The 17,392-nt window shown below is 38.3% G+C and overlaps 1 protein-coding gene across 1 annotated transcript in view; it reads right to left on the minus strand.

Moving 5' to 3' along the window:
* Positions 1-17,392, minus strand: part of RECK (reversion inducing cysteine rich protein with kazal motifs) — a 76,747-nt gene that overhangs the window by 19,957 nt on the left and 39,398 nt on the right. The window contains exons 7-12 of the mRNA XM_066256776.1: positions 14,918-14,951; positions 12,029-12,226; positions 9,406-9,673; positions 5,588-5,767; positions 3,231-3,443; positions 340-476 (exon numbers count right to left, since the gene is read on the minus strand). Coding sequence (XP_066112873.1) covers positions 340-476; positions 3,231-3,443; positions 5,588-5,767; positions 9,406-9,673; positions 12,029-12,226; positions 14,918-14,951 — 1,030 coding nt within the window. The remainder of the gene's footprint in view (positions 1-339; positions 477-3,230; positions 3,444-5,587; positions 5,768-9,405; positions 9,674-12,028; positions 12,227-14,917; positions 14,952-17,392) is intronic.

Raw genomic sequence — 17,392 nt, forward strand, 5'->3', positions numbered from 1 at the left:
ACTAACCCAGACCATCATTCCTTAGTATTTGGTGGGTGAGTTCAAGCCAATGCTGTGGCTTGGGGAAATTCCACTACCTAGTAAGTCACGGCAAAGAGACAGCACTAATATGGAGCTGGTTATCTGAGAATGCGGGCCTGAGTCACTGCTTAGAATTCCTGATTCCAACTGCTCACTACCTGCTCAGACTGATATGATAATTTATTCTGCTTATATATTTTAAGACGACAATTCTTTCCAAAAAGGCCAAGTAAGATAACCAATAAACAACAAGTGCATCCAAAGCAAACATCAAGGGCAGAGACAGAGGGAGAAATGTTTAAAAAACAAAGTACTTACTGAGGTATGTATCCAAAGGTATACAATTCTCCAGGTCATCTGTAGGTGACAGAAGCTCACAAATACTTTCAGCTGTGTGGTCTTCAGGGAACTTGTTCTGGTCCCCACATTTTTTGAGAATCTCCACACAGTCAGATCTTGACAAGGAAAATACACACAAATTTAGGGTTTGAGGAATGTCCTCAGGTTCTCTAGGCCAGTGTTTTTCAATCAGTGTGCCGCGGCACACTAGTGTGCCATGAGACATGGTCAGGTGTGCCGTGGGGAAATTAAACATGGGTCCCCAAACTACGGCCCACACGCCGGATACGGCCCACGAAGGATATTTATCCGGCCCGCCACCAGCCGCCTCCATCTGAACACAAACATTCCCCTCACAATCCCTCCAACTATCAGCAACAGGAAGAGTGGAGGCAGAGGAAACGCTCACTGACCAATCACCTTCTAGGATTCATCCCAACCACTAGCAATGAACCAATAGTAGGCCGCCTCTCATCCACACCCAGGAAGGTCCCCGCTCGGGCTGCCGCACACTTGTCATTGTGTGGCCCTGGCGAGTAGTTGAAGCTGCTACTCCTCCCCATGGTCCCGATTTCTAATCCTGGTCAAGACTGGAGGTAAATGTTGCCACCACTAGATGAAGCCTCAGCCTCAGCTGGTTATGTCTATCCTGATGGTGTATAGATATTTGACCTTTTTCTTTTTAAAAGAGGTCCCCGCAGAGGGTGATATACAATGCATCACAATGCATCACAATGTTATCTATATTGTATATGGCCTCCTGAAGGGTCTTCTTAAAGAGCTCAAATCTCTATATACACCATCAAAACAGACAGAACCAAGGCCCCTGCACCCAGCTGACCATGGGGTTTGAACCCACAACCTCAGGGAGAACTCTAGCATTTATCAGAATCCTTACCTAGAAAGCAAACTTCTCAATCTGACAGTAGAGATGCTCTGAGGACTTATGATGTTACACAAGCACCCAACATTTTCTAAAATTGATTTTGTCCAGTTTTTATATAGAGAGAGTATTTGCCAAATTGACTTGAACCCACAACCTTGATGAAAGCTCCAGTATCTATTAGCGGGACTGTATATATGAGGGGATACATGGGACTGTATATATGAGGGGTTACATGGGACTGTATATATGAGGTTACATGGGACTGTATATGAGGGGATGTTATGTGGGACTGTATATGAGGGGATGTTACGTGGGACTGTATATGAGGGGATGTTACGTGGGACTGTATTTATAAGGGGATGTTATGTGGGACGGTATATATGAGGGATGTTACATGGGACTGTATATATGAGGGATGTTACATGGGGCTGTATATATGAGGGGGTTATCCTTTTTTATTTAACTTTTTTTTAAATAAATGTAATTTATTTAAACTTTAAATAAATTCTAACAGTTAGAGTGTCATTTTGTGTCATTTTGGTAGGTGGTGTGCCCCAGGATTTTGTAAATGTAAAAAATGTGCCGCGGCTCAAAAAAGGTTGGAAATCACTGCTCTAGGCAATATCAGTTCTGTTTCTGAAGCTTTCTAGAGAGTGAGTTCTAATAAAAGCGTTTCACAATGGGTTAGGTGTAAGTAAGGCAAAGTTGAACAAGAGTCACAGTGGGCTTTAGGCTGCACAGTAAGTAATGTATCACACTATCAAAGCATCCCTCACTTTCTCTTAAGAACCTGAGATCAAAGGTCTTGCTCAAATTATAAGCTCATACGTACTGTTACTATAATGTGGCTTTTCACTCTTTGAAAGGAATTAATTTAGGCTAGTCTGGTTTGCTCTTTGTGAAATTATACATCCTTTCCCTCAGGACTTTATGCATGCTTGCTTCTTCCTTTCTTCTTTTAAAATATCTTTTTAGTTATCAACATTAAGGTGTTTGGCCTATAACAATTAGAAAGTCCACCACTTTAAAATTTTCTGTCAATAGGATTTGACTCCTTTAAGTTTTTATGATAAGAGTCTATAAATTTCCCACCTGTTGTCACTTGCTTGTCACCCAACAGTAACCCCTTATTCCTCCCCTCAGGTCATCCCTAAGTCATGTCAGAGGATAGATCTGGGACCCTGTATAAAGTTTAAGTAACCTGCAATTAGCCATTAAGTACTCAGTAGTGCTGAGCCCTACACCAACAATTTAGGGGCTGGATGTTAACCTGATTTTGTAAAAGCTTTTTGAAACAAACAAAAACCCCCACAAATATTTGAAAAAGTAGCTAACATTGATACAATATATATAGTTAATGCTTTTGGTTTGTCCTAGCAAATTACCTTTACTTTGTCCTGGATCTCCTAAGAAAACCATTCACAAATGTTTCCTAGGAAAAGGCCCTAATAGCTACCTTCACCAACTCCTTTACTCATCAAATGTGTATGAAATGCCTACTACCTGTCAGGATTATGCTAATCCCTGAAGGGGGAAAAAAAGAGGAAAGAATACAAGAAATAAGCCGGTGAGAAGAATAAATTCCTCAAGGAGAGCAGTGGTGAACAGAATATGAGACAAGTACACAAACTGAAATATAAAAGAGAAATGTGCACTGAAGGTACTCAATAAATGTTTGTTGAATCAATTTCCATAAGAGAAGTACAAATGAAAATCTACAGATATCTGTGATAAGGACCAATACTACCAGCTGGAGAACTGTGGAGGATTCCACAAGAAAGACTGGTATTTGAGAGGAACTTAAGAAGGACAGGCAGTGGGAGAAATTTCAAGCAGAGGAAGAAAAAGTGAGAAAGCCTTTTTGACCTGTGGGGCGATGGGTAAAGGGAAGTAGAGGGACAAATGCTCTAGTAATGGGCTATGGGTGAAGATCATGAAGGATCTGAACCAAAACTGGAGTGTCTTTATGATGAAAGAAACTTACTTGCAAATAATACTTCCCCGGGATTTACTATGACAAGGTTTGATCTGTAGTGAACAAGCGATTGCTTTCCACATTTCTGGCTGGCACTTTTTAATGTCAAGAACAGGTATGTTGATAAATGGCATCTTTATGCTTCCTTTTTCCCACAGCTTCATGTCGTTCATGGCTCCTTGATCTGACTGAGCATTACAACTCCTGAAAAGCTCTGTTGGCCTGGAGAAAAAAAAAGGCCAGATGGAATCAAGAGGCAATTATTTTCTAGAGAGAAGCAATCCTGACATACTAAGTATGCAAAATTAGTATGTAAAATCCTGAAATACTAATCAGGAAAATCTGATTTTCTCAAAGAAGAAAATACCAACAACCCATCAAAAGATAACAGTTTTGAATGAAGACTCAGTGTAGACATGATCGTTAAGATTCTGATGGCATGTTTTCTAACACAAAGTTTTGTGAAACAGTTAAACACTTTAAAATGCTGTGGACAGGACCATCATTGCCACCTGTCCATTTCTTTCATCTTACAAAATAAATAAGCCCAAGTTTTAAAAATTGAGGTTTAACTTATAAAAATAAAATGCACAGATGTTATAGGTATAGTTTTATGCAAATTCACAAATGTGTACAGCCACATAAACACATCAAATCAATTCAGGAATGTGTCTGTCACATCAGAAAGTCCCCCTGTCTCCCCATCCAGCCAGTGCCCTCCCTGCTGACTGTAGAGGCCACCACCATTTGGACATATATCATCATAGATTAATTTTGCCTATTCTAGAACATCATATAAATGGATTGATATTGTAGGTACTCTTTTGAGTCTAGTGTCTTTAGGTAAACAATCTTTTTCAGATTCACTCATGCCATTGTGCATATTAATTGGTTTTTTATTTTTCATTGTCAAATAGTATTCCACTAATAAATGTATATCATAATTTATTTATCCTAGTGGTTCTCAAACTCTTTGATCTCAGGACTCAAATGCACTCATAAAATTACAGGGTTTTCAAAAAGCTTTTCTGTGGATTATATCCACCAATATCTATCACATTATAAATAAAAAGATTAAAAATAGATATTAATTAATTACATGTTAATATAAAAGCCAATCTTTATTTATTTGTTTTACAGAGACAGAGAGAGTCAGAGAGAAGGATAGACAGGGACAGATAGGAACGGAGAGAGACGAGAAGCATCAATCATTAGTTTTTCATTGCGCTGTTGCAACACCTTGTTCATTGATTGCTTTCTCATACGTGCCTTGACCACGGGCCTTCAGCAGACCGAGTAACACCTTGCTTGAACCAGAGACCTTGGGCTCAAGCTAGTGAGCTTTTTGCTCAAACCAGATGAGCCCTCGCTCAAGCTGGCGACCTTGGGGTCTCGAACCTGGGTCTTCCGCATCCCAGTCCGATATTCTACCCACTGCGCCACCGCCTGGTCAGGCCCCATCTTTATTTTTAATTTTTATTATTTATTTACTTATTTTTAGTGAGAGAGAGGGAGAGAGAGAGAGATTGCTGGCTTGAAGCCCAAGGTTGCTGGCTTGAGCAAGGAGGTCACTGGCTTGGCTGGAGCCCCCCACCCCCGGGTGAAGGCACATGTGAGAATCAATCAATGAACAACTAAAGTGACGCAACTATGAGTTGATGCTTCTCATCTCTCTCCCTTCCTGTCTGTCTCTAACTCTTGCTAAATATAAATAAATAAATAATAAAAATAGTTATTTTTTATAAAAATGTCATTTATATTAACATATAATGGGTTTACTGTTACATAAAATGAATTAATATCCAGTTTTTAAATCTCTTCCTTTTTGCCTTTCTGATCTCCGGGCTGCAGCTCACAGATCCAGCCTCCTCCTCTTTAGAAACCCTCCCTCTCTGGTTCCCCTGACACCGTTCTCTATGTTTCTGGATGCCTTTTCCTGTTTTCTTCCTGCTTCTTCAGCCGTCAATCTAGTTCTTGGCCCTTATTTTTCTTACCATACGTGATACCTTTGGAAATACCTATTCAAATTTCTTCTGTAATGAAAATACTCTGTCTGAGATAGTTACTCACTGAGTGGATACTCCATCTAGACTGAGTGTCCTTCAGAGTAAGCTGAGCATAAGAGGGCACCTGAATTCTAGAAGCTTGACGTACCCCCAGATTAGAAGGAACTTTGTTATAATGCTTCCTTTCCCAGAGATGATTTACCACATGGAATACTACATTTAAAGATGAAATCATAAAGACTATTTCCTTTTAATTTAGCGAAAACAAAATCAGAGTATAGCGGGTCTTTTCACTTATTTAAAAACAAAATAACCAAATGACAAAATATTTCCATTCACTGTACAATAATTTGCTCCTACCTGTTGTTAAAATTAGTACAGTAAGTAAGGTTTCTACAACCCAACTGGCAAGGTTCCCGAACATCTGCTAAGCAGGTCAACATGGACACTTCCACTGGATTATATTCACAAAAGCGATCAAACTCTTGCCAACTCTGTGCATTGCCCCAGCTCATGCTGTAAAGTTTAGTGCACAGTTCCCTGAAACAAAAGCACAAATTCAGAAACACAGAGATAAGCCAAATGAATAAATATTTGATATGCTTAAAATTCAAACTCTCTGAACTATACTTTAGAATATAAGTGAGAAAAAAAGTACAAAAACCAAAAGACTAAGATCTATCTCCTAGAATTTAGAGCCAAAAAAAGTGATGTTTCCCATGGAAGTGTTAGGCTTCTTTCATCATCCATCATCCTTTGGTCATGGGTGCTAGAAAGCTCAGTACTAAATTTAACGTTTAATTATAGTATTTGTACGTCCTTGTTCTTGGCAAAATTATGGCCCTTCAAATATCTGATCTCTTTTACTTTTACTTAAAGTAGTTGAGAGCATACCTTTTGGCCTCCACAAAGATATATTTTACTATATTTATGTTCCATTTACAGAAGGCAAAACTATGACATGGCCCTCAGACATCTTTTAGTAAGAATTACAAGTTTAGAGACACTAGTTTCTTCCTGAAAAACTATCCACAAATCACTTATATTCCTGAAGATATATCAAGACAGTCTATATGTAAAGGGTTATGAATTCCAAAACTTCTATATACTATTGTAGTTTATTGTTGATTTTAGAGAGAGAGGAAGGGAGAGAGAGAGAAAAAACAACAACACTGATTTGTTGTTCCATGCATTCACTGGTTGATTCTTGTATGTGCTCTGACTGGGGATCGAACTTGCAACCTTGGCATATTGGCCAATGCTATAACCAACTGAGCTACCTGGCCAGGGCATGACATTCTTATTTTCAGTACTCAGTGATTAAAAAGTAACTTAAACACATATATATATATAGCTAAAACAATATAAGTACTATTTGTAAAGTGCTTTTACACATTACATTTATTAGTTTAATTTTTAAAATTTATAAATGTAATAAAAATATAAATATAGTAATACAAAACTTTACTAATATATGCAATTGACAAATAAAAATTCTCTAGTCCTATAGCATATTACTTGACTTTCTTAGTTATCCCTATGAGGACGGTATCTTTACTTATAAAACTGTGTTCATTCACTCTTGTCAATGTTTATTGAGTGCCTGCTTTGTGGGAGGCCCCGTTCAAGGTTCTGGGTATACAGTGCAGAATGAACGAGACAAGGTCGCTGCTCTCAGTGGGGCTTCCTTATCATCATGGGGCTAGGGAAGGTGACTGGATACCTTGATCTGGAAATCAGTCCTTTCTCTAGTACTTAACATTCTGCATAACCTTGGAGAGACTGTTTAACATCTCAGAGCTAGTTTTCTACATATAAACAGGAATTATATAAATTGAGATACCAATCATCTTACAAGGTTTCATGAGAACAAAATAAGATGAAAGAGAAAGTATTCAGAAAACCTTACATCCAGGTAAGAGAGGGGAAAAAAGTGTTTCATTTTTTGTTTTGTTTTTTTAATTTTTAAATTTTATTTAGAAAATTAACTTTAAGCCGGTGACATTGATCCATAAGAGTACATAGGTTTCAGGTAAACATTTCTACTGTTGATTATGTTGTATACCCATCACCCAAGGTAAAATCATTTTCTGTCACCATATATTTGTCCCTCTTTACACCCTTCCCCCAATCCCCTAAACAGTGTTTCTTACCAAATCTCTTCTGAGACAAAGCAGCCATCCCAATCTCCAGTGACATTTGGACATAAACTCTTTTGTGGACAAAGAATTATTCAGCATCCCTCCCATAAATGCATTTATTAATTCCTAGTAGAAATCCAATTTCCTTAATTACAGAACCAACTTAACTCCTCTTTAAGCCCTTCTGTTAATTTTCTTTGGATATTTTCCAGATTTTTTGTCTCTTTGGTAAAGTTTGATGAGATATTACGCACACTTTTTTGCTAAAGGTCCATCCAACTTAGAAACCACAGGAAAGATGGTTTTATTCCTGGCATATCAGATTCATTTCAGGATATTCTAATCATATGTGGTCCCTTTTCACCCAAAACATCTCTAATAAAGTAAACTTCTATTTCGCCTGCATTCTACCATGACCTTTGTTATCTCCATTTATTCTTTTTTTTTTTTTGCAGAGACAGAGAGAGTCAGAGAGAGGGATAGACAGGGACAGACAGACAGGAACGGAGAGTAGAGAAGTATCAATCATTAGTTTTTCGTTGCACAATGTAACACCTTAGTTGTTCATTGATTGCTTTCTCATATGTGCCTTGACTGTGGGCCTTCAGAAGACCGAGTAACCCCTTGCTCGAGCCAGTGACCTTGGGTCCAAGCTGGTGAGCTTTTGCTCAAACCAGATGAGTCCGTGCTCAAGCTGGCGACCTCAGGGTCTGGAACCTGGGTCCTCGGCATCTTAGTCTGATGCTCTATCCACTGCGCCACGGCCTGGTCAGGCTCCATTAATTCTTTAGTTTGTGTTTCCTCCATTCTATATTTGTGTTGTTAGTTTTTTATCCTTAAGTGTATCACCCAAAGGAATGCCTATACACCACTACCTAACTTTGGGTATAAGTGTCAACCCAGGTTATTTACTAATACATGCAAAAAGTTGGTTAAGTTCAAAATTTCATAATTCAACAAAAAGAGTATCTCTTAGGTGTCATATCAGAACATCTTCTAAAGTGTAAGCTTATTTAATATCACAGGTGTAAAATCTACATTGCATTATTGAAAAAGAATGATTGCCCTGCCAATGCTAATCTTTTACACTCCCAAACACAGTGCTTTCAGCACTCCATGCACAAACAATGCTTTGTATGTACTAGTCCCCCTTATCTGCAAGGGATCTGTTCCATGCCCCCCAGTGCACACCGAACCTATAATCTATTATGTTCTTGTCTACATAGCTATATATCTATGATAAAGTTTAATTTATACATTAGGCACAGTAAAAGATCAACAATAATTAATAAAATAATTATAATCCACTGTATACTATAACAAAAGTTCTGTGGATGTGGTTTCTCTCAGCAAACTAGATGAATTTCTTTCCCTTCAGAATTTCACTGATGAGAGATTTGTTCTTACCATAGTTCTTAGCAACCTCAGCATAAGCTTCTTCCTTTTCCTTATTAAGTCAAGAACTTCTACCTTTTCATGAAAAGGAAGCACTTTATGGCTTCTCTTTGGCATATCTGAATTGCCAGCTCACTACTCTTGCTTAAACTTTGGGGCCATTAAGTAAAGTCAGGGCTATCTGAACACAAACACTGCAGTATTGTGACAGTTGATCTGATCACCTAACTGGCTACTAAGTGGCTACAGGCAGGGAGTGTACACGGTCTGGAGGTTCTGGACAAAGGGATGATCCACATCTGGGACAAGATGAAGCAGATGGTATGAGATATCATCACGCTTCTCAGAACAGTGTGCCATTTAAATCATGAATTATTTATTTCTGGAATTTTTTATTTAATATTTTCAGATCATGGTTGATCCAGGGTAGCTAAAACCATGGAAAGCAAAACTACAAATAAAGGGGGACTACTGTATATAAGATACTCAATACATATTTGTTGGATGAAGAATGAAAGCTTTTATATCTTCTAAACTCAAGTCTACACAATGCAAGACTATAACAGATACTTGCCAATCTTAAAATCATTAATTAAAATGCTATTTTCTACTGGTTTTAATAAAGGAAAATGAGATACTAACCTACAAGTTGAGGTGTTGGCTTTAGAACAACAATGCAATTTAGCCCCATCAAGGCCTGTAGAGGGAGGAGGGTGTAGAGTGACTCCAGGGTGAACAGACTGTGAGCTTTCAAGAAAACACTGCCAAAGAGGATCCTGAGGCAGAGGCTGGGTCTTACAGCCCTCAATGAGGCCGTCAACTATCTCCATTTCTGTTTTTTTAGACATCAGAATTCTCTTGCAGGCATTTTGGCAAGCATGGTCTTCAGCTCTGTCACAGCAATATAAACCTACATTTTCAGGATAGAAGTAGCTTAATTAGATGGTTTTATGTCATGTACTACTCAGAACAAAAGAACATGGTGATGTACTGGAAACCATTAATTCTCTAAGCCATATGCCTATCTGCAATATAAAGGGCCTGTTAGATTCTCTCTCCATTACTTTACAGTATAGTAAATAAAGGTATTTACTACGTACACCTAATAGACTAAGTATTTCTACTAGAACTCACCACTATCCCCAAGCATGGGATTTCTGGCACCATTCCTGCATAAATGAAAGGTCATCCTATACCTAAGAAGTCCTCACATGCAAGGTATTTAATGTTCCTGTAAAAGGTATTGTAGATCAAACTGGAATTTTTTCATGCTAGAAATGACTTCCTAAAAGGGATTATATCTGGACATAATGAGAGAGAGATGACTAATTTTAATAGCAATAACCATAAACACCACATTTCATCACACTCAGAAATAAAGCATACACACACACACACACACACACACACACACACACGCAAATTAACCTAAATTGTAATTTAAATAACACAATAGCAAACTCTGGCCAGATATCAGTTTGCTACCACCTTTAATTTTCTACAATAAATCAGAAAGTTAAAGAACACTTTCAACCAGACCACAGAATTCAGAAGGGGTTCCTTGAAGTAGTTTTCTCAGGTGTCTTTGACTTTTAAAATAATCTTTTCAGGCATATGTTTGTAGCTTTCTTTTCCAGATTCCCTATGTATTTGCATGGACATTTGAGATGGTTGTGTTCTATCCTTAAAAGTCTTTGTGTCTTTTTTTTTTTAGCTTCTGTCACCTCAGCTCCAGCAACACCTCTGTATAGCCTAAATGTCAGTGAAGACTTTAAAATGAGGCTATTTGCTGCAAATGCTTCATCCTCTGATTTTTTTTTTTTAAGTGAGAGGAAGGGAGATAGTGAGACAGACTCCCACATGTGCCCTGACTGGGATCCACCTGGCGATCCCAGTCTGCGGCCAACGCTATTTTTAGTGCCTGGGGCTGTCATTCAAACCAATTGAGCCACTGGCTGCAGGAGAGGAGGAGGGAGAAGAAGGAGAGAAGGGGAAGTGAGAGAGGGAGAGAGAGGGGGAGAGAAGCAGGTGGTAGCTTCTCATGTGTGCCCTGACTGGGAATCAAACCTGCGACATCCATATGCCGGGCCAATGCTCTATTCACTGAGCCAACTGGTCAGGGCCCATCCTCTGATTTTTATCACATAGCCACACCACAGATTATCATAAGCCTCAGAATTCTGCTTTAGATGATGGAAAAACAAGGCACACAGCACTGTTTTTGAATTTAGAAAAGTAAGTCTTTTAATATTCCAGTACTGTATAAATAAAAACATTGGCATCTGGCTTGTAAATCCCATAAGGCTGCTGTCAGTTGGTTAGTCAGTTCTTTAAACTTTGATAACCTCTGAATGAAGAAAATGGATTATAGGGTGTACAAGCTGACATATCAAAAAGAATCAGCATCTCTGCTTACTTAATGATGTTTTTAATATAAAAGTAATATGTTTATTGGTAAAAATTCAAACATTACAGAAAATATGGAACAAATAGGTACATAACTAAAATGTATCATATTATATATACATTTAGTTCTGCAACTTCCTTTTTTGCTTATTATATCTTGGACTTCTTTCTATGTAAACATGCTTTTTTATGTTGGTTGTATAGTATTACTATATAGATATATATTTATTTAATCACTTTTAATCAATACCCTATTGATGGATGTTTATTTCTTTTTGTATTGGTTTGAGAGAGAGAGGGAAACATCAATTTGTTGTTCTATTTATTTATCATTGGTTGATTCCTGTATGTGCCCTGACCAGCGATCAAACCCACAACCTTGGTGTACTGAGACAACACTCCAACCAACTGAGCTACCCAGCCAGGGCTCTTTAGGTTGTTTCTAATTTTCCTCTATTACCACCAATGTTGTAGCAAATATTGTTTATATGTGTAGATCAATTTTTGCAAATTTGTAAGTTTTGTTGAAAGACAAATTCTGAAAAATGGAATTGCTAGATTAAAAGGTATAATTACTTGAAATTCTGGTCATAACCCAAGCCCTCCACCTCCCAATATCCATACTAATAACTTCTCCCCCCTCAGAATAGAGTGCCTGTTTCTTCATACCCTTGCCAGCTTTGTCTTTCTTGGCATATCTTAATTGTGACAATAATGTCTAGTCTGCGAAATCTAAACACCAAAGGAAGTCTGGTATTTCTCAAATGCCCCAGACTGCAGATATTTACAAGATTTACTTCCTTTTTACAAGTTATTTTACTAAAGGTTTAAATGAGAGGAATATGTCCCTTTTACTTACTGTCTGTTGGGTTCCTCATTGGGTAAGATTGGGTATAATTGTTCACACAATGTATTAATTGTGGACTAATAGAAGCACAATAATTTTCCACTGCTTTTATCTGAGATGGACCAGGAGAAGAATCTGTTCGAAAAATGGCTTGACAGTACTCTCGGCAGTTGGTGTGATGGCCTGCATAACTGCAACAAACTGAGCCCACTGGAGAAAAAGGAGATCACACTGAGACGGAAACAACTATTTGCTAACATTAAATCATCATAATACAACAAGAGATGTCTTTTTAAATTTGAGAAATAAAACCATGCCAAAGAAGACAAGTACTTAAAATCAGCACTACTGTAGGCACAGCCATGGGGACAATCAGGTGCTCACCAGTATAAGAAAGTCACTATTGGTCAACTTTAGGCCAATAGTTTCCAGCAGGAACAACAACCCCCCCACCCCATCCCCGGGAGAATTTGAATGCAGATGGAAGCATTTCTAGTTTTCATGATGACTTGGGGACCACTGCTGTCCTTTAGTGCAAGGAGGGGCAGGGCTGTTAAATGCTCTGCCACGTATAGGAGTCTCACACAGCCAAGACTGTCTCCCGAAATGCCAACAGCGCCCATGTTGAGAACCACTGGAACAGCTTCTTTCCACATTAGATTTGTGGAGTTACAAACAAAGCAAAGCAAAACAAAACAAAATAAAAACCCCCAAATAAAGCAGGACCCCAATGTCTCACATTTATAAAATAAGAACAGAAAAGCTAAGAGACATCAGGATCATTTCATAAATTTGATAACCATGACTTGAAACAAAAGCCCAAAAGATTTACAATGTTTGAACAGCTGTAAGAATATGCCTAAATAGAATTAGTCTTCATCTCACAACTGATATAACCTGTTTCAATTTTGAAAAGTAAAACCTATATTTGATTCTAGGTTTATGTACTTTTATATATCAAGAGGACCATTTCAGGTATTTGGGGAGAGTTAGATGAGTGGCAGGGGCTGCAGATGTGGGATTTATAATGGAAAAGAGCAAGAGACCTTCACAGAGAGGCCAAAGGGTCTGTGGGAAGCTGAAGGGAGACAGGGCAGAGATATAGCAAGAAAAGGGTAAGAGAAAGGCAGGTAGAAAACCTCTGATAATTATTCGAGATGGCTATGGAGGAATCAGAATCAGATTTCTGGTGAATTCCACAGCCCAGGGAATGAGCAGGGAATTCTGACACTTCCAGAAATAATAATAATGATAAAATCATATACAAATTAATTAAACTAGGACTGAATTAATGCAAGGCAGGCCTCAGTTTCCTGGGCAAGGAAACTGTTTCATACCTATTGTGCCATTTAAATTTTTTACTTTAATCACTACCAAACTTACTGCATTCATTGATGAATAGTTCATTTCATCACAAAGAGCAATTAATAGTGGCTACATTTATCATTGTCAACATTGGTGAGGATAAAGTGGGGGTAATATGGGGGTGCGGAGGACAGAGGAGAAAAGTGGGAATAGGACAAAGATGCCCAACTTCTTTTTAATTTTATTTAATTTATATATTTATTTTAAGTGAGAGGAGGGGAGATAGTGAGAGACTGCCACATGCAATCCAACTGGGATCCACCCAGCAACCCGTCTTGGGCCAATGCTTGGATCAACCGAGCTATTTATAGCACCTGAGGCTGGTGCTTTTGTACCAACTGAGCTATCCTCAGCATTCAGGGCCAATGTTTGAACCAATCAAGCCACCAGTTGCAGGAGGAAGAGAGGGAGAGAAGGGGAGAGGGAGGGGTGGAGAAGCAGACGGTTACTTCTCTTGTGTGCCCTGACTGGGAATTGAAGCCAGGACATCCATTTGCTGGGCTGACACTCCAGGGGTTCCCAAACTTTTTACACAGGGGGCCAGTTCACTGTCCCTCAGACTGTTGGAGGGCCGCCACATACAGTGCTCCTCTCAATGACCACCAATGAAAGAGGTGCCCCTTCCGGAAGTGTGGTGGGGGGCCGGATAAATGGCCTCAGGGGGCCGTAGTTTGGGGACGCCTGCTCTATCCACTGAACCAACTGGCCAGGGCCAATGCCTATCATCTGATTTCCCAATATGCTGTCTTCCTCACCAGTGAGCCAGAGATTATCTGCCAAATCTTGAACTAAGACTTGGTAAGAAAAGGCAGAGGATAAAGTATAGACAGCTAACATTTCTTATTATACTTTGATACATCCCACTGCCTAGCTAATCTAAATAACTCTCTGCTTCTTAGATGTGTTTCCTCTCTCACTTCTCCCACTATTCCCTTCATCTGGAATGCCATTCCTCCAATCTTCACTATTCACATCTTCTCCATCTTTCAATGCCCAGCTCAGCCACCAACTCCATGAAATCACCCCTAAGCACCCTGCAGGATGTGATTCCCTCCTTCTTCTGAACTCCACAGCACTTTTATAGTAATACCATCCCACATCCACATCACAGAGTTCTTTGTGTACAGGGTGTGTCTCCTATGGAGGTGCATTTGCCCCGCATAGAGCAAGTAGTCAGTGTCTACTGAATGAACTGAGAGGCAGCCCTTGGCAAGTACCATGTTATATGATGTGGGAGTGCTTAACTTCTGAAAGTGATCCTATTTACTCCAGTGGGGCATGATCTTCCTCTACCACATCTAGCACTAGCACTAGTATTTGCTTTGTAAATCTACAATTAGGACATGGAAAGGAATGACCTGAACATTCCAGAGGAAGGTGCCTATCAGAATTCTGCTTGGCACATTCCTTCAGATGGTTTACTAACGGTCAAATTTACAACGCCAGGGTCTTGGCAATATTTATAGCAGCTAAATAATATTCTGTAAACAATGTTTTTCTCTTGACTGCTTGTATAACCATCAATAATATACTTACTTTCATTTCTGCTAATGCAACTGAAAAGAGCATTCTGTAAATTAAAAACAAACAGAAATCAGCACCCACACAGAATTTCTAATTTTATCCCACTTTATGATTATACGAGACTCAGAATAGCAAACCATTTTATTCTCTAAATCCAAGATCGAAAACAAAGAAGCTATGAGATGTCATCCTAGTGAAAAGGGAAACCATCTTCTCATACATATTGGGGATCAAGTTTATCACCTGAGCCATTAACTGACTGACATGTTATGGTAGACCAAGTTTACGTAAGGCTGTACCAATTTGTGTATATGGGGGAAGCTACAATGTATTAATATCAATTATTTCTTTCAGGTGTATAAAAACCTTCCAGGAAATTATATAATAAAGGACCTTTAGAGAAATATATATTTGATATGATCATTGCATTTGAGAGTTGAAAGAACCCTAGAGCTCATCTCCAATTGTTTTCAAACTGAGCCATGCATTAGAATCACCTGGGCTTCCTAGGCCTTACCCGAGACGACAAAACAGAATGAAGGAGGAAAGCACAAAAATCTAAATTTTAAACAAAGCTTCAAACATGATTCTTACATAGCCATCCTGGGAACAGAGTTGGGAATTCTATCATTTCAGATGAAAAAGTGCTTTTCTCAGCAGGAGAGAGAAACTGTCCAAGGTCACAAAAAAAGTCAAAAGCAGAGCCTGAGAATCAAATTAGTGTTTATAGAGCTCCTAGATGACTATATAGAAAATATTATACTGTGTTCAAGTCACTGTAAGGAAAATACAAAGCAAAAGAGGAATAAAAAAAATACAAAGCCATTTGGATATTCAGGGCTTATTAGCTATAATTACTATCACTCACAATTAGAAGAGAATGGATTTTTAAAAGAAATGATATGGACAGAAATAAAAGGTAACTGGAAATCAAGTGCACAGATACTGTTGAATAGGGATGATTTTTGCTTTCAAATTTAGCTAAATCACAAGCTGGCTATGTGATCTGGGACTTATTAAAGGACCAGCTTTACTGATATTTAAAACCTACCTTCAAAAATCCATTTAAATAGGTGTGTGAAGCTGTACTGCATTCATTTTTTCCAATAAATAATATTCTACTGGAGGAGTAAACTACATGATTTATCATTGTAAAAAAATAGAGTTCACTGGGGTGACACTGGTTAGTAAGATTATATAGGTTTCAAGTGTAGATCTCTATGACACATGATCTGTATATTGCTTTGTGCAGCCAGCACCCAAAGTCAAATCATCTTTTGTCACCACACATTTGGCTCCCCTTACCTTTTAGTAACTAACCCTCCACTCCCCTACCTCCATACTGCTGTCTGTGTCTATGAGTTTGTTTTATATGTATTACACATATGAGTGCAATCATATGGTTCTTAGCTTTTACTGATGGACTAATTTTGCTTAGCATAATACTCTCAAGGTCCATCCATCTTGTCTCAAATGGTAGTATTTTATCTTTTCTTATGACTGTGTATTATTCCATTGTATATATGTACCACATCTTCTTTATCCAGTCATCTATTGAAGGATATTTTGGTTGTTTCCATGTCTTGGCTACCATGGATAGTGCTGCAATGAACATAGGGGTACATGTATCTTTGCAAATAAATGTTTTCAAGCTTTTCAGGTAGATACCCAGGAGAAGGATTGCTGAGTCATGTGGTAATGCTATTATTCTTATTCTTATTATTTTTTTTTAGGAACCACCATACTGTTTTCCACATTGGCAGTACCAGTTTACATCTCCACCAGCAGTGACTGAGAATTCCTTTTTCTCCACAACCTCTCCAATACTTGTTATTACTTGTTTTGTTGATAATAGCCATCCTAACAGGTGAGAGGTGGTATCTCATTGTCATTTTGATTTGTATTTCCCTAATAGCTAGTGAAGTTGAGCATCTTTTCATATATCTGTTGGCCATTTGTATTTCTTCTTAGGAGTGTGTTCAGGTCCTCTGCCCATTTTTTAATTGGATTGTTTGTTTGTTTGGTGTTGAGTTGTACGAGTTTGGTATATATTTTGGATATTAACCCCTGTTGGAGCTGTTGTTTGAAAATACCGTATCCCAGATTTATCATTTTAAAGCAAAACAAAATACCAAGCCCTCACAGAGGAAGGTTAATTAAATCACCTAGTATAAATTCTTTGTTAGAGATCCTATAAAGTAATATGGGTAAAAAGTAAATATTTTGGTGTTTTAAAATAATGATCATTTTTATATCTTTCTTCATCGATGTTTTTTTGGTTTTGGTTTGACTTTTCAACTACTCATTATAGATAGCCCTCTATTTGGGTTCACTGGTTTCAGGAACATTTTAGATGAAATGATTAAAAGTATTAAAAAGCAATCTGTTACCAGCTGTCCAGCCTCCTTCAATTGGGTGAATACAATTCCCATTGTTCTCCTTCTAATAGGCTAGTTGTTCCATTTTTGATGCTCTCCTAGTTATTCT

Source organism: Saccopteryx bilineata, chromosome 2 (genome assembly GCF_036850765.1).
Source record: "Saccopteryx bilineata isolate mSacBil1 chromosome 2, mSacBil1_pri_phased_curated, whole genome shotgun sequence".
In the NCBI taxonomy this organism is placed as follows: domain Eukaryota; kingdom Metazoa; phylum Chordata; class Mammalia; order Chiroptera; family Emballonuridae; genus Saccopteryx; species Saccopteryx bilineata.